At 37.2% G+C, this 24,013-nt stretch overlaps 3 protein-coding genes and 1 pseudogene across 5 annotated transcripts in view; 1 reads left to right on the top strand and 3 right to left on the bottom strand.

Moving 5' to 3' along the window:
* The window catches only part of LOC122356751 (NACHT, LRR and PYD domains-containing protein 12-like), a 25,546-nt gene extending 23,863 nt beyond the window's left edge, over nucleotides 1-1,683 (bottom strand). Inside the window, exon 1 of the mRNA XM_043255903.1 lies at nucleotides 1,602-1,683. The gene's annotated coding sequence lies outside the window, so the exon portion shown is untranslated. The remainder of the gene's footprint in view (nucleotides 1-1,601) is intronic.
* LOC122349510 (glutathione hydrolase 1 proenzyme-like) overlaps nucleotides 1-7,222 on the bottom strand; it is a 12,032-nt gene extending 4,810 nt beyond the window's left edge. The window contains 6 exon segments of the mRNA XM_043245577.1: nucleotides 86-220; nucleotides 380-408; nucleotides 5,115-5,246; nucleotides 6,275-6,611; nucleotides 6,730-6,849; nucleotides 7,101-7,222. Of these exon segments, the coding sequence (XP_043101512.1) occupies nucleotides 86-220; nucleotides 380-408; nucleotides 5,115-5,246; nucleotides 6,275-6,611; nucleotides 6,730-6,849; nucleotides 7,101-7,222 (875 nt within the window).
* LOC122361856 (glutathione hydrolase 1 proenzyme-like) lies at nucleotides 4,371-17,113 on the bottom strand. 3 transcript variants are annotated; one of them, XM_043263065.1, is made up of 10 exons: nucleotides 16,801-17,113; nucleotides 16,510-16,699; nucleotides 16,137-16,297; nucleotides 12,477-12,626; nucleotides 11,469-11,584; nucleotides 11,249-11,356; nucleotides 7,518-10,779; nucleotides 7,101-7,277; nucleotides 6,730-6,849; nucleotides 4,371-4,494 (listed from the first exon to the last, which is right to left on the bottom strand). In XM_043263065.1, the coding sequence occupies exons 1-7, from the start codon at nucleotides 16,832-16,834 to the stop codon at nucleotides 10,585-10,587; spliced, it is 954 nt and encodes a 317-aa protein (XP_043119000.1). In that variant the 5' UTR covers nucleotides 16,835-17,113; the 3' UTR covers nucleotides 4,371-4,494; nucleotides 6,730-6,849; nucleotides 7,101-7,277; nucleotides 7,518-10,584. The 3 variants fall into 3 exon arrangements, with proteins under 3 accessions (XP_043119000.1, XP_043118903.1, XP_043119089.1); XM_043262968.1 differs by lacking the exon at nucleotides 4,371-4,494 and adding an exon at nucleotides 6,140-6,611; XM_043263154.1 differs by lacking the exons at nucleotides 4,371-4,494; nucleotides 7,518-10,779 and adding an exon at nucleotides 6,140-6,611.
* A 5,129-nt stretch (nucleotides 17,114-22,242) lies between these two features.
* Nucleotides 22,243-23,687, top strand: LOC122323721 (annotated as a pseudogene).
* Nucleotides 23,688-24,013: the final 326 nt, after the last annotated feature.

Here is a 24,013-nt window from a genome sequence, read left to right on the forward strand (position 1 = left end):
AGAGCAACAACTTAATCTTACTGAGCCTCATCACTCATCCAAGAAATCTCTTCCAGAAACATAAACGTATTATTTGGAATCATACCTCCCAATCTCAGAGCAAGTCCCGGCATCCGATGCCACTGCTGCTTTAGCATAGCACTTATCAGAGGGTCTCAGAGAGTATATAATTCTGATTAACACCATCAGAGTCACTACAGTCAAAGTGGCAATCCAGCATCTGAAACATCACAATCAGAGTTATTGAGCTATGATACTTATTTTTCAGAAAACGTAATTCTGATCTGTGGTTTCTTCCAAATACTACAAATCCAGCTTATATACTATGTTTTATTTGTGTGCGCATGTGTGTACATGTGAATGTTTTATCACCTTTTACAAGTGAGGGAACTCATCATAGAACAGCCTCTGAAAAAAAACAAAAACAAAATAAACATTCCTCAAAATCTTTTATCTTTTATATTCCGTAGAATAATATATATTCTTCGTATGAGCAGGGTACTGAACTCCAGCTAGTCTCTGCAGAGCTGTGGCCCTCCAGGAATTGAGTGTGAGATCACTGCTTTAACCCTTTAAAGGTCCCGTCAGACGTAGTTTATTGAGAAAAGACATTAGGTATGATATAGGTAGCATTTAGTTAAAGTATAGTCTGAGATAAAATATGTATTAGTAAGAACATTGAAGAACAGGAATGTTCCCGTTGAGTGCTGAGATCCCGGCGCGAGAGGAGGACATCTTAGAAAGATCTTCGCAGAAGAGCAGACTGATAAGATGGCTGTGTTTTTATAGTGAGCTTCTTGAGAGGGAGGTCTCCAGCTGTACGGGACTTTGTTTTTAATTCTATTTTATATTAGTATTTTATTTGTAATGTATTTAACCTATATATAATAAAACGTTAAAATATAATAAAGCATTAAAACATGTTAGACTGCACCCAATAAACATAATCAAAAAGTCATCTAGCATTTTAATGTGTCGTCACCCTCCAGAATTAGGAAGTTAATGTAAATAACAAATATACAACTGTGAAACATGAATAAAAATATATATAAATAAAATCATAATTTGCATAGGCCCGAGATATTAAGGTGCCTTTGTTTTATGAACATTAAAAAAATTATCTGTTTTTGTACAGAGCTGAGCTTAATAGTGAGTTAAAAGTAAAAGCAAAAGTAAACATATAGTTAAAGAATGTACTGTGTATATTAGTGTCGTCAAATTATTAGTCACGATTAATCTCATCAAACGTACAAGAGTATATTTATTATGTGTGTGTGTGTATATATATATATATATATATATATATATATATATATATATATATGCACATACAGTAGGCTATACATTTATATACATTTATATATTCTTATATTTTTACATAAACATTATGAACTCATTCTCAAACTCAATTTCATTGACATCTACTAAAATGCTAGATTTAAAACAAATACACGGAAGATTTTAATCTATAGTAGAATCTGGGTTATGTATAGGAACTTGAGCGATTATCAAAATATACTTTTCAGTCACTGAGGTGCTAACTGTCTAAATGTAGAGATGCGGGATTGAAATACTACATAAAAGACAAAAGAGCAGCTTACCGAAAAACAGACAGCAGTTTAAAGCAGTTTAAAGGAAATGGCGTCTCTCCCTTCACCTCGGTTACTTTCACTTCTTTATAGTCACCTGCTACAGCTCTCTTTGTCCCTCTCGTGGCACAGATCACTATTACAGTCTTACCAAGCCTGAAGGACTGGTTCATCAGCTGATTTTTGTTCAGAATATTGGTTTCAAAAGAGCAGAGAAAGCAATGTCAATGTAGCCCAGAATGTGTGTAAACAAATTATATTTTATGTGTTTATGATAAAAAAGCAACGTATATATATATATATATATATATATATATATATATATATATATATATATATATATATATATATATATATATATATATATATATTTCATACAAATACACAAATGCGGGTAGATACTGTAAGTAGTTCAATTCAATTCAATTCAATTCAAGTTTATTTGTATAGCGCTTTTTACAATGGCTATTGTTCCAAAGCAGCTTCACAAAAGCAAATTATTACAAGACAAAAGCAAATCATTCCACAGACAAAAGCAAGTCACTACACAGCAGGATGCGTTACAAAACAGCAGGATGAATTACAATGCAGAAAGTCCAAGATAGAATTAGTCCAGACAGAAGGTTGAGTTTTCCTCGACGTCATCGCAGGAAGGTCAGTGGGTAGTGGGTTATAAAGAGGTGTTACATTATTAAGATTGCACAAATTAACTTAAAGACAAAAACATATTGACAAATTAACAAAATTAGATCCACAGCTTCACAAACATTAATTTAATTCACAAATAAAATGTGATTTGAAACGACAGCAACAGCCTGGCATTCATTTGTGAAGCGTGTCTCATGTGTTTGTGAATCTCTGCACAAAATTGCTCTACAGTCAGGACGGGAGCAGATTCATTTTAATGCATTATTTCAACGCTGTTCAAATTGAGCTGAAACCTGGGGTATGGTTCAGAACGGCAGACGGTGAGTGAAAAGAAATCAAATGTCAGTGCTCCTTAGCTCCGCCCACACGACACGCCTCCAGGAGCTCGGGTCTCTCTGGAGAGAATCGTAAAGCTGTATCTTTCTTTTATATATGATAAAACTAGAGTTTTTGGAGATATGAAGGATGCAGTGATTAACGTGAGATTGGGTGAAACTTCGTCTGTTATGCTTCTTTTAAGAATCAAGAAAATGTAAAAATAAGTAATTTAACAAATTAGATGAACTGTCTAAAATAAGACTGTAATTTATAAATAAAATCCTTCAATGAATTCTAAACCAGACACAGTAAAAATATTCAAATAATTAATCTCAGAAATGCAACTGAGTACATATAATTATAGTGCAAATCCTTATGCAATGCAAAAGTAAATTAACAGTAAATCAAAAACACAAAGACATGAGTATGGCATTTACATGCTGTATACAAATGTACTATATTAACTTTTTTATTTATTTTACTTTTTTACTTTACCATTTACTCCATTAATACTTTACAATAAATATAACAAAAACAAATGATCAGCAAAACACATTATTTTAAATAAACATATTTTTTCAGATTTGACCATAACAATGATTGATTGATCAGAGTCTATGGATCCTCTAAAACTATGATTTATGATAGCTTTTAAAAAAATCATACCAAATGAAAATGGATTTGTTCAATACAATAATGGTATGAAATGCTTACAACAATATACGGGATAGATAAACATATTAAAGGATGAACATATTAAATCATATATTACTTTAATGGAATATATTTAATAAGTTTGCAGTGTCTCAGTTGTATCTCAAAGCAGGTTGTTCAATCTGACACATGGCATCCCTCTCCGCTCAGCCTCCCAGTAACAGCATCCAGTCAGACTCTCTCTACACAGAACCTACTCATAGAGCTCAAACCTGTCTGGATGATCAGGATACGGCTGGGGCTCTTTAACATGCATCATCCTTCTGTTCTCTTTAGACAAGATGAGTTGAGTGTGTGCTGCGTTTGGGTCCAGTCTTGCGAGATAACAGCCATCTGAACAAAGAAACCAAGATGTGAGATGCATGAAGAATGTGTGTGTGTGTGTGTGTGTGTGTGTGTGTGAATAAAAGACACAACCTACATTTCCTCAGTCCAGGTGTGATTCTGAAAGGTGCTCCATGGTCAACACTACAAACAAATATAAACCACAAATGTTAAATAAATAAATGTTTAGGAAAATAGACCCAGAAAGTCAACTTTCAAAATATCATGGTTACTGTGTTGGAAATGATGCCGAAAACTAAAAGAATTTGCAGGAATTGGAGAATTTTGCTGAAGAAAACTGGGCAGTTTAACTCGTAAATAATTATTACAAAACACAAGATCATCCAGGTATATCATACTTAAAGTCTTAAACCAAGTTACTCAATTATTATTTTGTCTTGTGGGCTACATGTTAACCTTTTTCAGATACTTCAAGGTGCATGCAACTCTAAAAACCTGTCTCTCAGAAAGAAGCCACTGAGATTAAAGAGTAAATCCATTGAAGAAAAGTTCTTCAACTGCCTATTCTCAAGTGCAAAACAATTGATTTGGTGCTGCAAAGAGTGGTTTTGTTCACTGATTAATGCCAGTAAAAACACAATGCTGGTAGGCAAGTTGCATAACCAACAGCTGTTGACTTTATATTGTTCAGCCAATATCAAACAGCATTACCAATATTATTAGGTAGTGTAAAAAAAATAAATAAATACATAAATAAAGACCCACATACTTGAGTATCAGTTTATAGTTGGGATCCTCCAGTTTGTGTTTGAGCAGCTGCACTCCTGAATCTCCTGGGTGATTGTAGCTCAGATCCAGCTCTCTCAGGTGTGAGGGGTTTGAACTCAGAGCTGAAGACAAATAACCACAGCCTTCCTCCGTCACCATACAGCCTGACAACCTACAAATGGATTCAAAACACAGACACATACATCTTAAATAATGTACAAAGCATGAAATTAAAAAAAAAAAGAGACATTAAGGGCCAGCCACACAAAGTCAGAGCTTTCCCTATCCAATCTATTTTTTCCCTTGTTCTAAAAAAACCTATAGAAACACAGTGTTGTCTCAGATTTCTGCATTAAAATATCATGAACTTATAAATGGTTGTGGCCTTTTAGTTATATTTTCTCCTGCTCCTGTTCTTCTGCCTTGTTTTGTTTCATTGACCTAGTTTCCCGTTTTGACTTGTCATACTGTTTACCTGTGTTCATTTAATTAAAGAAATAATTCACACAAAAATTTTAATTAGCCCATAATGTACTCTGAGCTATTCTCTGTGTGTGTCAGTAGATCCTGTAAGAGTCTCTGATTGGACTCCAGTGAGATGCCTAGCAAGAACCACAAGAACAAATCCAGGTGACCATTCTCACTCTTGAGGGCTTTATCTACTGCATTTATATGCAAATTATGTATCACATCACAAAACTGCAATGTTTCTTCTGTTTTTATTACATAATGGTAAAACACATAAAAAGCAGCAAGAAATTCCTGAACACTCAGATGAATGAAGCTGTAGACCTTTCTCTGATTAATCACAGACTCCTCCTTAAAGATCTCAGTACAAATCCCAGAAAACACTGAGGCATCAATGACGTCTATAACGCTCTCAATCAGGTCCTCCTCATAGAACATCACATTGCCCTTCATCAGCTGTTTGAAAGCAACTTCAGCAAGTTTCACAATCACTTCTCGGTTTGACCCTAGGAGTTTTTCTAGATCACTCTACTTATACTTTTGGTTCCTCATGTTGATCTGAATCAGCAGGAAGTGGATGTACATTTCAGTCAGAGTTTGGGGGATTTCTGCTCTCAGATCTTCTTTCAGGAGTGGCACATGATGTGGAGGCTTCTTGCTCTTTTGATATGATAGATGATTCTGCTAGCTTGATGCTGGTCACTGATTCTATTTTTGAAACTGTCCTCCTTCTGAGGCTCAGTGAATCCCTGAATTTCTGTCAGACGATGATGTATTTGGAGGGGGGGTTGACATCAACACACTCACCGATGAAGTCTCAGTCACATCACAAACTTTCTGATCATCTGAAAACATCAGTGTAATTCTGCTTTCATCCAAACCATCAAATATGAACACAACTTTACACTCCTCATAAATCTTTGAGTCCAGATCTTGAAGTTCAGGATGAAAGTCCAGCAAAATCTCTGAAGACTGTACTGATGATCTCGGATCAAGTTTAGCTCTCAAAATGAAAGAACAAACATGAAATCTACATCCTGATTGGCTTTTCCCTTGGCCCAGTCCAGAATGAACTTCTGCACAGAAACAGTTTTTCCAATTCCAGCGATGCCTTTAGTAAGAACAGTCTTGATCTGGTCTTTCTCCTCACGTCCTGGTTCAGCTAAGGCTTTAAAGATGTCATTGTGGTAGATCGGTGTCACATCTCTGGACTCTGTGTTTATGTTTTTGTTTCATGCCATGTGCTCCCTGTGCCCTGCCTTCCCTCTGTGTTAATTATGTTATTGTCATCAGCTGTGTCTCGTCAATTACCCTGTGTATTTAAGTCCTGTGTTTTGAGTTCTGTTGGTCCGAGCGTCAAGGTCCTTACCCGATGTCTGTACCTGTGTTTATCCTGCCTGCCTGTTCGACCTGCCTGTCTGTATATCTTTTATTTTACCTATTTGGAATTAAACCCATTTAAGTTCATTCTAAACCTTGTGTACTTCGTCCCGCGTAAACGCGACCGTGACAATCGGAGTCTCTTTTGAGTGTTTTGCTCTGGCTGTTTTCTCCATCTGTAAAACCTCATGTTCTTTATTCACTCCTTCACTCACTCCTTCAATGATATAGAGCTGTGCATAGATCTTGTTCAAGAGAGTTTGATTTTGTTGGAGTTTGTGTCCCTCAAATAATATCTCATACTTTTTCTTCATGCTGATTTTGTGCTGGTTTTTCACTCTCTGCATATTACTAGTCTCCAGTGCTTTTGTCTTTAGGACTGCTTCAGTTTTGTCTTGCCTGACATGGTTCTGAAAGTGGGATGTCTCATGTATTTCTCCTCTGTTAAAATTGGAAAAAAATATCAGCAAAATGACTCAGAATTCTAGGGTTATTTTATTTTTGTTTAATTGTTATTCATCTGATGCACTATACAGTTAACTAGCAAGTCAGCACTCACAAAGGGTCAGAGGTCACTGGTTCATCACTGAATGCAGCGGGCCAAATCTTCATGGAATTATCACTCTTCACAGACACACTGCTGGGTTCTGAAGATTTTGATCTTTCTCCCTTCCTCTTGCTAATATTGACAGAGGACAAACAAAACATTAAAATATAGCATTTATTTAAAAATAAAACATAATGATTGATTAAGATCCAAGTTTCAAGAGTGTTCAGAGAAGAAAAGGTTTAAATAGAAATGAGGAAAATAAATAGTTCTTAAAAAAATTAAATAAATTGAAGGCCTATTCAGGGTAAGGTTGGGAAAGCATTCCACTGGCAAGAGTGAAGAGTGAGAGTGAAGTTTCAGAAAAGTGCCTAATTTCATACCAGGGGTAAGATGTCGCTGTGGCCTCACTGATTCCAGGGGGCAAATTGTGAATGGATTCATTACTTGAAGTACTTGCTTCAGACATAATGTCTTTATGCTCTCTCTTCTTATCCAAACTCATTTTGGACGTGCTGCCCTCCTACTTTCTATGACTCAAAAAGAGTGTGACTGCGGACCTTTTAATAAGAAGGAAAAAATGCAACTACGTCAGAATTATCAGGATAACACAATTATGTACGACGAGGCTCCATATTTAATGATATTTAATGACTTTAATTGTCATCGTCTATGTTTCCGCCATTTTGTACAGACAGCTTGAACATTAAAGTGTTAAAATCTGTATACAACATCCAACACGCACTATTAAATAATTTTTTAAAAGACTATGTTAATGCTACATGAAGAATAAGCTTTACCACGAAACATGCGGGTGTTGCCTTGTGTTAAACACTTAAAACCTTGTTAATACGTCTTTCCTTTTACTTTCGTTTATTCGTGTCAAGGTGAGTCGTGTTTATCTTTAGTCTCCAGTCATTAGAAACACAGTCTCGCTCTCTCTAGTGGCGAGGAGCAGCATGACTTTCTCAGAGCAGTATGTGCTTTCAACTAAAGCAACTGAACACAGTATGACTGAGAACTAAACATCTGGATAATAAAACGATGCGGTATAATACATTAAAATAACAGCTTTTTGTTACAAGTCCAGTCCAGTTAATTATGCATATGTTCATATTCTAATATCTTTATTTTTACCCAATTAAACATGTCCTGTGACCAGCCTGCATATTCAAAGTTCACTTAAAAAAGACTTATAAATGGTCCAAAACATATTTTTACATAAATGTAGTTTTTGTGAGGGGTAGGTTTAGATGCATATCAATAAAGTCGATGGAAGTCTGAGCAGTGTACTTCATAATACTGTAATAATACCTACAGTGAACACTAACTCTAAATCTATCCATTTTATAAAACCTGTTTGCATTCTTACAGTTTTACATCATGTTTATGTCATGTCACTAGAGGGAGCTGGTTACTTGCTGCAAAACGAAAGTAAAACGAGGAAAAGCAGAGACGCCATTTCGAGGTTTAAAACCATTTTGTGATAAAAAATTCAGAACTAACCACGCAGACGTGAAAATACTGATTGTAATTACAAACAAATAACTTCAGAACTTTAATGCAGAAACGGTTGCAAAATCATCTTCATGCATGACAATGCCGTCTCGACAAACCAAGAGTCACTTCCTCCATTCCTGCCGATTCCTTTATATTCCACTGCTATATAATCCCATCCGCTCCATTCAGCCAACAATTAAATATAAAACAAGGGTTCTCAAAGTGTGTGTAAATGTTGGATAATGAATTCCACAACAGAGAAAATGCGGAAAGAATCAAAGAATCCATTCAAGATGTAATTTACTATATAATGTGGAAATGCAATGTCATGGAATTTGGCAACATTTGAATGAACAAATCAAGTCTACAGTGGACTACACCTAATTACATTGTGATAATGAGTAGTGCCTGTGAGGGGCGGCCGAAGGCAGGGACCTCGGTGACCTGATCCTAGGACACAGAATCTGCCTCAAGAGACATGGAATGCCACCTCTCTGGGAGGGAAGGAGCCTGAGGTGGTGGACACCAGAAGTAGAGGATGCCGTCAAGCTGAAGAAGGTGTCCCATTAAGTCTGTTTGGCTCATGAGACTCCTAAGGCAGCTGATGGGTACCAGTGGGCCAAGTGGTTGTACAGGCAAAAATCTGGGTCTGGAAAGACTTCGTTGAGGTCATGGAGAAGGACTACTGTACATTCTAATGCATCTTAACTGTCTTACCATAACGATAGCACCGTTGCATGTTTTAAGAAAAGTTTTAAGATGCATTTGTATAATGAAGTACTTTACTTTAATAGTCCCCAGTTGTCTGTTGTTTCTTCCACCGCTTGTAATGTACAGCTAATTGTAAGTTGATAAGCGACTTGGTATTTTAAAGTTAAATAACTAAAATCTTGTAATCTAAATGATCTCAAAATTTTGATAATTTAAAAAAATAACTTAAAATATTGTATTACACCAACCAATAAATCTGAGTAAAACCATTTGCTAGGATACTCAAACATTTAAGCATCACCAGCTAAAGATTTTAAGGTAATTGTCAGACAGTTAGACTCTGTTGTTGTTTTCATGTCCCTCATGCTCTGTGTGAACTACTTTCTGTTGATTGTCTTCAGTCTTGTTAATTATGTATTAATTAAGCATCTTTCATAGCATCTTTATTATGTGTGTTTTTTGTTACCTGCCTGTAGTAGTATTATTTGCTCCTAGGTGTATGATTATAACTGTTAAGAGTATTTTCTCGTAGAGAGCTCCTTCTCTACAACCACGCCATGACAGTAATATTGCTTTAAATTCAATGTAAAAATGGCTTAAAAAGAAGCTTGCAAGAATGATGCGCTGTTTTTTTAAGTAAATCTTGCATATTTTTTTCAGTGTTTGTGCAATCTTTTAGAAATGTACAAGGATGCATTCTTATCATACGAGATTTCATCACTAAAAATAAACAACAGCTGTAAATAAAAGCAGATGTAATACTAGTGTGTGATAACTTTAGCCCTCCCACCCATGTTGTTATGGTGACAGAAGGATCCGCCCATTTATCCTTCTATTAATCAGGACCACAGAGTTAATCTGGTCACAAGTGGACAGAAGATGCAGATTAAAATGTCAGGTGTAAATAGGCATGTGTTTCCAGTGCCCACTTATGATCCAATCAACCAAAACACATTTTAATACCAAGTGTAAACATGATCGAATGTGTTCATCTACTGTTACCGAACATCTCTTGATAATGACTGTGCAATAAGTAGTTGACAGCTGTTTTCCTTATTTATTTCAATCACATTCATTATGTAAGTTAATTTTATCCTTTAGACCAAAATATATGAAAAAGCTTTCAATACATACAGCATATTTGTTTGCTAATAGCAACACAAGAATCACTTCCAGTGCTGCGGCGTTGGTATTCTCGTTCCCATTAGTGCTTTTCAGCACAGCTTCGAGAATAGACTGTAACCCTGTTCCCTAAAAAAGGTGCTTCAATGCTGCACTGTAGGCGTGCATGGATGTCTCTTCAGACAGAGGTGTCTCGCGTCTATTTATAACCTACAGGTCCACGTATTCAAATGAAGTCGCCTACTGAGGTTATTTAAGCCAAGTCTTGGCGTGTTTGACAAACACGCATCACAACTGGTCAAACAAAGATTGTTCTCACGCGCCTCTTTTGTTTCGTACCTGCCTTTGGGGTGTGGTTTGTAAAATATGGTGTTCATCCAGCTACAATTAGATTGCTCGAGTTCAAACAAAATTGGGCACTTCTATACATCACTTCATCGGAAGTAGAGAGAGAAATATAACCATGTTAGCCCTATCTAGTTGTGTTTCTCTCAGGGATTTTCAGTTTTCATTTTGAGCCTCCTTTCCAAATGGTTAAAAATAAACAAACAAAAAAACTAATGCAATTAATAAATGAAGCATAAAATACATTACCATAGTCAGAGGAGTCAGAGTGTTTGCAGTGGACGAGATGATAGAGCATGTTGATTCCTGCATCATGTCTGTTGTGCTTCTAAGTGGGTTGCTTTCGTAATTCTGTTGAGCTTTATTTGAAACTGTTGGCCTTCTCTATCATGCATATAGATAAACCACACACTCTTATTTCAGTATTGTTGTTTATTTTGTATTGATTTATTTTTATTGTGGGGGATATTTCAGCTACCCATTCACGTTAACAATATGAAAGAGGGTAAAAGTTTATCATTTAATTTACCTGTGCATGCATGTTATAAACACTTAAAATGCCCTGTTGCTGCTTACAATGTAAAATTGGTATGTACTCCTCATGTAATATCAATGGTAAGATCTGTGGTATGTCACTGTATAAATAGGTCTGTTTTGTTTCAGCAATTTTTTACAGTGCAGGGACAAGTTTTTGGACATTTATAGGCACACATTCTGGAGATTGATGTGTGTTGCATTGTGTATGAATGCTTTCTGCATTCATACACAACGCAACACAGAGAGAATTAGAGTAATTATTACTATTTTGGCATTTATAAATCTGTCACAGAATACAAAAATGTAAGAATCCTACCCCAACAAAGTAGTCTTCTACATTTGTCTCATTTATTGGGATCTGAACTCTGGGCTCTTCAACAGCTTTCTGCAGGTCATAGCCAAAGAACAGATAGTTCAGGATCACCTGAGATGAGAGGAAGAGATAGAGAGGGGACGCTAGTTGGAAAGATTTTAGTTACAAGTCAAATACCAGAGTTCATGTAATGCTTAAAATGTTGCACAAAAGGTATTTCTACCTGAGCAACTGATGTGGTGATATTGGTCCCACCTTCACCTCCGACCACCATTTTGACCTTTCCGTTGTGTTTGTCCACAATGATTGTGGGACACATTGACGAAAGTGGCCTTTTACCTTTAAAACAAATATTATTTTACATATGAATGTCTATATTTATACTTGATACTCAATGATGTAACTTAAGACATGCAAATGTGTGTTTTTACCTGGTTTGATTAGGTTGTTCTTTTTAGGTTGTACATTTTTGTCTTTTCCACTTTCGTTTTTAGGTTTACAAAAATCATTCATTTGGTCATTAAATATATGACTTTTAAGTTTGACCTTACTCCAGAACCAAAACTGTGAGAACACACACACAAACACACAGAGGAAACAGATATATATATATAATTTATATAGTATATAAATATACAAATTTTTCTTAATTTTTTTTTTTTTAAATTAGACTAATTTTTTTTTAACCTGTAATCCATATATAGTCACTAATTATTGCACCTTATACACAGATCATGTAGTTTATGTAGTGTAGGGCTATTCATTTAGTTTCATTTGAGAGCTAGATTATCAAAATGATTTTTTGATGGGGGCCAAGAAGGATGACAGCCATCCTGAACTCTCTCTGAGGGGCCTATAAAATTAGAAAGATATTAAATTAACTAATATTTTCAACATCAACATCTATAAAAGGTTAACATTAGTGCTGTTTAAAAGTAAGTTATTCAGACATTTTTCTGTAATTATTAAAATATGAATGTTTTATATTTATTACTATAATATAATACTAATATTAACTTCACACTGAACTTAGAAATAATATAAAGATGGTAGATTTTAAATGTGTTCAATTGCATCTTTTTACTAAGTAGCCTATTATTAACAGTGGCCAGTATCATGAAATCATGAAAATGATCATGAAAAAATACATAATAAAACCTTTTAGAAAAAATTATGCATTTTTGTTTATAGTGAAACAATTTGACCAGTATCCCTGTAGACATTCACTGACCTTTGAGTATGTTGAGAATCAGAGCGAGCACGGGTCCACCAAATGGAGCATCAGGAACATGAAATGTGTAATTCCCCACAGTGAAGTTTAATGCATACTCATTCAGCTCTGCCTTATAATTCATCAGGTCCTCACGCATTATTATCCCTTCTATATCACAACAAAGAAAGATTCAGACATGTTTTCATGCTTTGATCAGATTATATCACAAGACCCTTATATACATTTACATTTACATTTAGTCATTTTGCAGACGCTTTTATCCAAAGCGACTTACAATTGAGAGTACAACAGCGATTCATTTTTTTGAGAGACGAACAGACAGAGTAAGTGCTTGTAACACCCAGTCACAGGCAGTGTTCAAATTAGTACATGCCAGAAGGGAAGGAAAAACAAGGGGAAGGAGAAGTGAGAATAATTTTTTTTTTTTTTTTTGATGAGGTCAGGTATTGCTGAAAGATGTGAGTTTTCAGCTGTTTCTTAAAGATTGACAGAGATCCAGCATTCCGGATATGTATGGGAAGATCGTTCCACCAGCCAGGAACAGAGAACGAGAAAGTCCAGCCAGAAGAGCATTGCAGTAGTCCAGTCTAGAAATGACAAGGGCCTGGACAAGTAGCTGTGCAGCTTGCTCTGTTAGAAAGGGCCTGATCTTTCTGATGTTGTGTAGTGCAAACCTGCAGGATCGAGCAGTCTTTGTAATGCGATCTTTAAAGGTTAGTTGGTCATCGAGGATTACACCAAGATTTCTGACCGAGGTTGATGGGGTAATTGTAGAAGAACCTAGCTGGATGGTGAAGTCATGCTGTGTAGTTGGAGTGGCAGGGAATACAAGCAGCTCAGTCTTTGTCAGGTTGAGCTGTAGATGGTACGCTTGCATCCATGCCGAGATGTCCGCCAGGCAACCCGAGATCCGAGTAGCTACCGTTAGATCATCTGGATGAAAAGAGAGGTAGAGCTGTGTGTCATCGGCGTAGCAGTGGTAGAAGAAGCCGTGAGCCTGTATGATGGGGCCTAGTGATGTAGTATAAATGGAGAAGAGGAGAGGTCCAAGAACCGATCCCTGAGGAACCCCAGTGACCAGTTGATGTGCTGTGGATACTTTCCTCTCCAGGCCACCCTAAAAAACCTACCAGTGAGATAGGATTCAAACCAGCAAAGTGGAATCCCAGAGATGCCCAGTGATGAGAGGGTAGACAGCAGGATCTGATGATTCACAGTGTCAAAAGCAGCGGATAGATCCAGCAGAATGAGAACTGATGATTTAAATTCAGCTCTTGCAGTCCGCAGGGCTTCTGTGACTGAGAGCAGCGCAGTCTCAGTTGAATGGCCGCACCTGAAACCTGATTGGTTATGGTCCAGTTTGTTGTTTTGCGAAAGAAACAGTGATACCTGGTTGAAAACAACTCTTTCAAGTGTTTTCGCTATGAATGGAAGAAGAGAGACTGGCCTGTAGTTATCAATAAGGGAAGTGTTTAAAGTGGGCTTTTTGAGCAGTGGGGTTACCCGAGCCTGCTTAAATGCTGTGGGGAAGGTGCCTGTGAGGAGAGATGTGTTGATGATGTGCGTGAGTGCTGGCAAGACTGTGGGGGAGATTGCTTGCAGAAGATGAGAGGGTATGGGGTCTAGCGGACATGTTATTGGATGGCTGGAGAGGAGAAGTTTGGATACTTCTGCCTCAGTGAGGGAGCAGAAGGAGAAAGTGGAGGAATCGGTAGTCGAAAAATTCAAATTCAAATTCAAATTCAAATTCCAAGATGGCGCCGTTGAGTTCAGCTGCCGTCACGACCGCTCCGGCAAAACTTTTTGTTTTTCTTTTAATTATTAGTATTTTGGATAGTCTATACATATTTTTATACATATTTGTTTATATTTTATATTTATATATATTTAAATTCTGTTTTCTTTTTTGATGCTGGACGGTTGTAAAGAACATTTCACTGCATGTCGTACCATGTATGTATACATGTATGTGTATGTGACAAATAAAATTTGAATTTGAATTTGAATTTGAATCTGAAGAGCTTACGTGTGTCTGAAGTGTTGATAATCTTGTTTTGGAAGTATGATGATTTGGCAGTGTGGATTTCAGCAGAGAAGGAAGAAAGCAAAGTCTGATACCTGCTCAGGTCTGACAGATCTTTAGATTTGCGCCACTTTCTCTCCGCTGCCCTGAGTTTGACCCGATGCTCACGGAGAACATCAGACAACCAGGAGTTAGAGGAGGCAGTCCGTGCTGGCCTGGAGCAGATGTCGTCTAGACAGGAGGTTAGAGTACTGAACAAAGTATCTGTAGCTGCATTCACATCCAGAGAAGAGAAATGGGTAGGTGAGGGAAGGGAGGAGAATACAGCAGAGGAGAGATGGGAGGGAGAAAGGGAACGAAGGTTATGTTGGAGAGTAACCGGTATAGGGGTTGGTTGCTCAGAGATAGGAAAATGTAGTTTAAATGTAAGAAGGAAATGGTCAGAGATGTGAAGCGGTTGTACTGAAATGGTATCTGCAGTACAACTGCGTGTGTAAATTAAATCAAGCTGGTTGCCTGATTTGTGGGTGCTTGTTGTGATAAGGCGTTTGAGGTCAAATGAAGCTAGAAGTGAATGGAAGTGTGTAGCTTAAGGTTTGTCAAGATGAATGTTGAAGTCCCCAAAGAGTAGGAGTGGAGTGCCTTCCTCTGTAAAAGAGGACAACAATCCATCCAGCTCCTCTAGGAAGGTGTCTAGAATATGTCCAGGGGGGCGGTAAATTACCACAAATTAAATTAATGTGTGGAATTTTATCGGAGTAGTAACTGTGATTGCATGAAATTCAAAAAAGTTGTAATTACATAGAAGTGAGTGGGTTGAATATTTCCAATTGTTTGGGATGAGCAGACCAGTGCCCCCACCCCAGCCAACCTGACGAGGTGTGTGTGAGAAAGAGTGATTGTTGGCTAGAGCTGCTGGGGTTGCTGAGTCTTCTGGACGAATCCAGGTCTCAGTCAAGCCCAAAATGTTGAGTGAAGAACGTAAAGAAAAAGCAGAAATGAAGTCAGCTTTGTTCCACAGACCAACAGAGAAAGATAGAGGTGTAGTAGAGGATATAGGGACAGAGCGTAGGTTAGTAAGAGTGCATTGTCGTCTGCCTGTGTTGTTAGGGCGAGGTCGAGAGACAACCGGAATGAGTTAGAAACACATGATAGATGTAGGAAAGAGAGGAAGTGAAGATGTGTGTGAGAATGCTTGAAAATGTACTGAAGTGAGTTGCTTGGTTAAAGTCACGCAGGAAAAAGTCGTACGTCTTTACTCTCGTAGTCTTTGACAGAGAGCGCGCAGTTTAAATAGTTACAGTCGCGGAAAGCTTGTTCCAATTTGCCCAGCCAGTAGCCAATCAGGAGGTCGATACTAACACCTTCACACTTAAGTGCTCTTAAGAGGCAAACAATTTACAAGTTACCAGTCAGAGCACTCTGAATAAGTAAAGCACAACTAAACTACACACTACAAATAAGTAGGGAAACGCAAATATTCTCTCCAAACAGCAAGAAATAATTTGAACAGCACACAGCAATAGGTATAATAGACTTACACGCTGGTGTCCGTCTCTTCTAGCCTGAATTTGCTTCTGAATTCGCATATAGAGTTCTATGCTTTCCTGGGTCAAATTTAAGCATGAAATTACCTGCTTTAGTGATATCTTTTACTATACTCTCAGTTAATGACCCATTGTAAAAGGCATTTGGTCTTTCGTCTGCTATCTTCTTATAGGTCTCAGCCAGTTTAGGAAATGATATGTCATCATTTTCCTCCTTGATCTTGTTCTTTGATTTGCAAAACACTTCACTGGAAAGAGAGACAAGAACAGAAGCAAGATGAGGTTATGAAAATGGAAAGACTAATGCTTTAGGTACCCTGGTGTAAACAGATAGATTGTAGTATTATAATCACATCTGCCTTGGATATTTGTTGTGTTAATCTGTGGACAAAACAGCTGCCACTGAAAAGTGTGTTTTTAATCATAAAAAAAAGCTGATTAAAAAATAATTTATTCTTACCACAATGATGCATTATTGAGAATTGTTTCCTCATTCTCTTTAATTGCTTTGGCCAAGGCCTTCCCAATCTTAAAACCATTGTGTGCCAGCTTTATACTGGGCTGAAACAACTCTCTCCAATCGAGTTTCCCGCTTCTTTTGTGTGCCAGCTCATAACCACGCAGTTCTCCTGGTACAGCTATGAATAATCCTGATATTTATTACAAAACACAGAGTAGTGGTCAAGTCATTCATGGGTTAAAATAGCAAGAAATCTAAACGTTTGGAAAATGCTCATCTTTGGTGGTTTACCTGGTTTTAATTTCTTTGTAACATTGTCAAACATATTCTCTGACGCCTTCTGTGTAGCAGTTTCTCTGGCGTTAATCGTCTCCACTGTTTCTACCCTTACGAAAAAGAATGTATTCAGGTGTACTACTAGTATACTTAAAGTAAAAAATAGAAAAGTGTACTTTTAGTCCACTTTTTAGGCTGTTTGCAGAAATAGGCTTTATGTATGTCTCAGAATTGCACTTAAAATTACTTTTTCAAGTGTGCTTGACTTATATTTGGAAACAGGGGCTTGATAAGGGTACAGAGTACCATTGATGTTGGTGGGTGCAGAGTTTTACTATGGTGTTCTGTCACGATTTCCGTGGTTTCGCGGGAAAGACTCGAGACTCGAAATAAACTTAAATAGATTTAATTCCATAAATGGCAAAAATATATACAAAAGCAAGCAGAACAAAAACCACGAAAAGGAACTCGGGAACCAAAACAGAGTTACGTTGAAACTTTGATAATGACGGTGAGGTGAACACAAAACACTTAAGGCTTAAATACACAAGGAACTCGGGCACTGGAACTCGGAACTCGGCGCGGGCACTGGAACTCGGAGAGCGCACGGGCGCGGGCACTGGAACAGGGAACAGTCTCTAGGGTGCTAACAGGACGGCTGGGCGGGACCAGCGGGCTAACAGGACGGCTGGGCGGGGCCAGGAATTCAGGATACATGGGAGGTGCCCAGTCTAAGTCCAAGTCCGAGTCCACATCATCCAGTTCCTCTTGTAGGTCCAGCAGCCCCAGTTGGATGATCAGCTCATCCTCAGCCGATGTGCAGTGGGCGGAGCTCCACTCCGTGCTCTCGCTGTCGGCTCTCTCCACCGCGGCAAGCTCTGATGCCTGCTCACGCACCTGGTCTGTCGCAGTCGCCTCGGGTCCGGTGGCGCTCCACGGCTCTGTCGCTCTCCTCAGCGATGGTTCCGTGGTCGTCCTAGACTCGGCGACTGTGCCCTCTGTAGGCACAGGTTTGAACTCCGCAACACGGGGAGATGATGGGCTGGGTTCTGGATCTGGAGTGGGGCTGGTGTCGTTGTCCTCCGGCGCAACGGTCATCGGCGAGCAGCACCCACTCGATGTAAGCGGCGACGCTCTCTCGAGGGCCGTTCCTGGACAGCTTTGCTCGTGTGGTGGTGTTCAGTCCTCGGAAGTGGATAGAGCACAAAAAGCAGGAGGATGAGGAAATTTGGGTCATTGTAGGGGGAATCCATGACAAACAAAAAACCCAAAAAACAAAAAGAGGAAAAAACGCCGCTTTACTTTTATGGTCGGATTATCCTGTCACGATTTCCGTGGTTTCGCGGGAAAGACTCGAGACTCGAAAAATAAACTTAAATAGATTTAATTCCATAAATGGCAAAAATATATACAAAAGCAAGCAGAACAAAAACCACGAAAAGGAGCTCGGGAACCAAAACAGAGTTACGTTGAAACTTTGATAATCCGACACGGTGAACACAAAACACAAGGCTTAAATACACAAGGAAATTAACAAGACACAACTGGAAGACAATTAAACAATTGAACACAAGGGGAAGGCAGGGCACAGACAACACGTGGCATGAGACAAAAACAATAACAAAAGTCCAGAGGTGTGACAGTGTTCATCTTTTAACCAATAAAACATCAACTTTAACTCTTTTAAGAATTGGGATTTGACTCAAGACTTGTTTGTATCTTGAAAGGAATGACTTGGTTACTTCTTTGGTGAATTCGGTGAATTGGTGAGTTTATGGTTCAAACTAAAATATGGCAGGACTTCTTTTCATATGTTACATGCCGCAGTAGGCAGTAACAACGCTAGGTATCAGCAAGATAGTTCTGCAATGGATGAAACCCTATCCTGTCCTAAATGTGCCTTATATATGATTTGAACACTCACAGCAGCGCTGTTCTTTCAAACTAACAAAATTTGCATCCATTGTGGCAGGTTGCAGAAGTCTCTCAAAGCTCTTGTACCTATTGATGCATTGTATATGGTGAAAACCACTCCTCCTCCAATGCCCATACTTTGAGGATTGACCACATTTAGACACAGCAGAGTAGTGATAGCAGCATCAACTACTGAACCTTTACGCTTCAACATGTCCCTGCAAACACAAAGAGTCTCATCGACCAAACAAGGAATCTTTCCCAGAAACAAAAATGGGGCCTTTTAGGAATTATACCTCCCGATCTCAGAGCAAGTCCCGCATCTGCTGCCACCGCTGCTTTAGTAAAACACTTCTCAGAGGGTGGTACAGTGGGTTTTAGAGTGAGCGTTAGAATGAGTGCCAGAGAAAGTCCCACTATCAAAATAATCAACAAGGCAACCAACAGATACCTGAAAGCAGACAGCAATACATATATTTAATATGTAAGCTGCGCGTCTGGCTGCCGATAAGCCTGGCAGGTTTTATTCTGCAATAACAATCTGACGGATGTACTTCATCCCGCTCATTACATGGATTCTTGCCACAAGAGTAAATAAGTTAGTTGAGTTTAAATATTTGAAATATTTGAAAGCAAAGCTTCGTGAAGAAACCCATTGCTAGGAAGCAGCAAATTCAAACTAGATGGACATTTCAGAGAGACCATACCACATATATTCATATATTGAACATAATGAATGTACACAGTATACACATATATATTATGTAAACAAAAACCTTTTTGGGATTTGATTAATTGTTTGATGGTGCTAATTTATATTAAAATGGGATTTAATCTAGAATCAAAATGATGAAAAAGTCAAATAGTTAAGTTGCATGAAGACATCAAGTATACCTTATTTTCATAAAAATATTTTAAGTAAACTTTATCCAAATAACTATATTTGTGTTGAAAATACTTACAATGTAAATACAGTCAAAACAACATATCTGAGTCTAATGTAAAATTAAATAAAATAAGAAAACAACCACTACTACTACTAAAAAAATACATATTAGTACCTTTTTCATATTTGTACAAAAACAAATATGTTTTTTTTTTTCTTTTTTTACTCATTGCTGAATGTAAGATATACACATACCTCATGTAACCCTTGATGCCATGACTTATTTTTTAAAACAATTCTTTTTTTTGTAAATAGATGTTTCAAGACAGCAGGACCGATATAATCTGTGGAAATAAATTGAATGGTGGTTTAAAATGATCCTGATCCCAGATATTTAACGGCAAGGCAGACAGAAATATCTGTATCTATATCTGCATCACCCTGTTGAGCTGTTATAAAATTGAGCAAATATAAGTATAACACACCCCAATTATTAAAACAATGCATTATTAACTGAAAAGCATTACATAATATCATGCATTATTAGGAGATTGTAACAGCTTTATAATCTACACAAACAAAATGCTTCCCTAATTCTACAGCAGTTGGTGTGGATTAAAAGAACATAAGAAAAATATTATAAATTATACAATAATAATAATTTGAGACAAGTGATCTATTCGCCTCACAGAAAATACATACCTTTGCAGTGTTTTTCAACAGCTGATTGCTGATCTTGTTGGTGTCTTTATAAAAGTGGTATTTTATTAAAAGCTTTGCTGCGATCCGTGGAGAGACTGCATTGACTTCTAAATATGAGATGCAATCCTAAACTCCACAGGCTATGTGTTTATAATGTAGTGAATAACAGCGATACGCCCCAGACCGGTTTGTGTGCTCTGAACCAGTTATAGTCAAACATCGAGGTCTTATGTGATGAGAGTTATACAATAAGCTTTCATTTTAGTTCAGATTTCCATGGAAGCATGACACATTGCAGATAAATTAATTGCAGTACAACATTAAAAGGAAACCTTGCAAAATGAATCAACATTGAATCAGTGTTAGAATTTAACATTGAAAATCTTGCAGCTGAAATGACGTTATTTCAAGAACAAAAAATAAAGACAATCAGCAAAAGCAAAATATCTAGCATTGTTGCACTATAATGTGACTTTAAGCTCAGGCACTTGACAGTTTCTGTTAAAACCTTTTCTTAGAATCATTTGAAAGACATTTTTTACAACATTTATCATTGTATGGTAATGATTTTAAAACAAGCTCAGAAACTAATCGAACCATTAAGCTGCTCACAATATACCGCAGCTCCTCTTTTGTTGTTCCTCTGCAGCACGGCAGTGCTGTAATGTATGAATTGCTCAAGTGCTCAGTATCCTGGTATGTGTGTGTAAATATCCTGTTGCTACAGGTCTGCAAAGTCTTTAGTTTGAAGCAGGAGATACAGGGGAGTGGTTTTATTGAATCAGAGATTTGAAGGCCACTTCATACCAAATTCCAGTGTTTATTTTTCTTCTGATTTAAAAAAAAAAACCCCACACACATGAACACCACTTCACTGTATATAGAACATACATACTGACAAGACGGTGTGTTGATCAGTCACCTAATGTACAGCTGCTCTGAGACACTGTTGACATGGATCCTATGAGGCTGTAAAAATCCCCCCAAAACGAAAGTAACAGCTTTATACCTATATGGACAATATGCATTTATTCTATATTCAGCAATCATTTAGTTCTATAAAAAAAGACAAAATTCATATCATATGTGCATATCGTGCAAACAGGCCAATTCACACTGTACCAACAGACACCGGTAGGTTATAACTTAATTTAACATTATTTTTAATATATTTGATTACATTTATTAAAACTTTTTCAAAGGGTCCCCCTTTTCCTGAAGAACAGAATCCAGAGGCCCTGGTCGACGGTTAATGAGCATTCGTCTTTTCCTTGCGGCTCTTTTAAAATCACTTATATTTATTAATCTTTTGCGTTTCCAATTTTAATTCTGACCCTTCACATAATTTTATCTGACTTCAATCTTTTGTAGGTATATTTACTTAAATGTAACTGCTGATCCCTCTAGTTGTGATTCAATTTGGATCATTAATTAACTATAATACTTCCTAGTTTCGACTTATCGTTTGTTAGGAGTCTGGGTCGCTTAGAGACCTTGTTTGGCCAGAACAGACTCACAACACATCTGGGCTGAGACCAAGCATGAAAATGAAGAATAATAGGTTCACAATAAGACATGACATATAATGCCTTGTTCCTAATGAACTTTAAGCCAACTCTTTTTGGGCAGAAGGAGGGGAAGCAGGAAGAGCAGAGTTGAGGAGGGTGTCATAAAAACAACAGGGAGTGTGTTGTTTGCTCTCTTTTGAAGTCCTTTTGTTCCTTTGGATATGCCTTCTCAGATTAGTCTTATTGCATTACAGGTTTTTATTTCGCTCTTTCCAAATTTAATAAAATGCATTTTACATTTTAAGAATTTTCAGTGTAACATTTTAAATATTAGCAATCTGCTTATAAAAGTGTATTTAAAAGTGTATTTCTACTGAACTACAAACAGAAAGTACCTTCTAGGCAAACCCCGCCCATTCCTCACATCATGTGATGTCATGCATTTCCTGATTCTACTAAAGTGAAACACGAAAGGTTTGGATAAAGTCCACTGAGCTTGTTTCAGCACTTTTGTTCCTTTTTCCCTCAAACTTACAGTTTGATCTTTGGATAATGAAAGTGTACATTATATTATCGGTAAGAGAAAGAGTTTTCTTCTGGTTTAGATGTGTAGCCTATTATTGTATGGTGAAGCATGTGTGAGTGTTTCCGTGAGATACATCATCAACACTACTGTAATATAATCGAGCATTTAATGCATCATATCATTAGTGTTTTCATGTAAACTGATGTAATGTTTGATCATCTGAAGTTTTAAATAAACATACGACAGTTTAATAAATGTGAATATTCATGTAAAAAAACATGAACACACTAAAATGTATAATAATGTGTCAAAGACATTTGTTATACTATAATTTTACTTTAAGATAAAGATTGTTGAGAGTGTGTTTACCCAGAACTTGACCTCAACAGCTGACCTTGTAACAAGCTTTCTCAGAAAAAAACAACAAAAAAATTATAAATACATATTAAGTGGGTCATGTAAAATGTTTATACATTCATTTTTATGTCAAAGAATTTATTTAGCTGTTTTATTTGCTTACAAATAAGTGGCAAATGTGTAAAAGCCTAGAAGGATTTTTTTTGTTTGTTTTTTGACGTGCTGAATTGTCTACAGTTTTATTTCTGCTCTGAAAACGAACAAACAGTGGTGAATTATCTGTTTGCATTTAACACATTTTTGAGAAAATTAATGTTCTGTGCAAATTAAAAACCTGAAATTATAAGTGAGTTCATTTTGAATATTAATGAAGCATCTCTTTCTCCACAGCTCATTATCAATGTTGTCATTCCTGCAGTTTACATGCATCATGTCTTTGTCTACGGCACACTGAAGAAAGGTCAGCCTAACCACTACTTAATAAAAAACACTGCTAACGGTCAGGCTGAGTTCGTCGCCCACGCTCAAACTGTAGAGCGATACCCGCTCGTGATCGCCACCGATAACAACTACCCCTTCCTGCTCGATGTGCCAGGGAAAGGCCAGCACGTCCAGGGAGAAATCTACTGCGTAGACCAGAAGATGCTGGACTTCCTGGACCAGTTTGAAGAATGTCCTGAGTTATACCAGCGCCAAAAGGTCAAGTTGGAGGTGCAGGATTGGGATGGTGAAGGAAAAAACGCACTGAAGGGGGAAGATTCAAGAAGCATTTGTGTACAGCAAGAAAACATATGAACCTGAGTGGCTTAAGAAACCAACATATGAGAGTTATGATACGAACGGTGGTCATGGACTGAAATATCATGAGGACATAAACCCATGAGTAATGATTGTACAGAAACTGCTTAGCAGGGTCCAAAATTGCCATTTTATCAACCCTTACGAAAAACAAGTTTATTCAAGTGTCCTATTAGTATACTTCTTTTAAAATAAAAATAGTATAAAAGTATACTTTTAGTCTGCTTTTTACACACTTCTTCGAAATGGGCTTTTTGTATGTCTCAGAAATATACTTAAAATGATTTTTAAGTATCCTTGACTAGGGGGTGCTAGTACACATTTTCTGGACTGAAAAAAAAAAAACATTCGATTATGGTTAACTAATAATTTGAAAAACATGACTATATGTTATTAAATGAGTTATATGCAAACAATGCACAAATCATAAGTTATCTTAACACAATATATTATGACAGAATCAAACATATCCTTGGTAAATGGCTAATAGGTTATTAGTTAATAATATGTTATTGTATATTAATCACTGAAAAATCA

Source organism: Puntigrus tetrazona, chromosome 1, assembly GCF_018831695.1.
Source record: "Puntigrus tetrazona isolate hp1 chromosome 1, ASM1883169v1, whole genome shotgun sequence".
Lineage (NCBI taxonomy): Eukaryota > Metazoa > Chordata > Actinopteri > Cypriniformes > Cyprinidae > Puntigrus > Puntigrus tetrazona.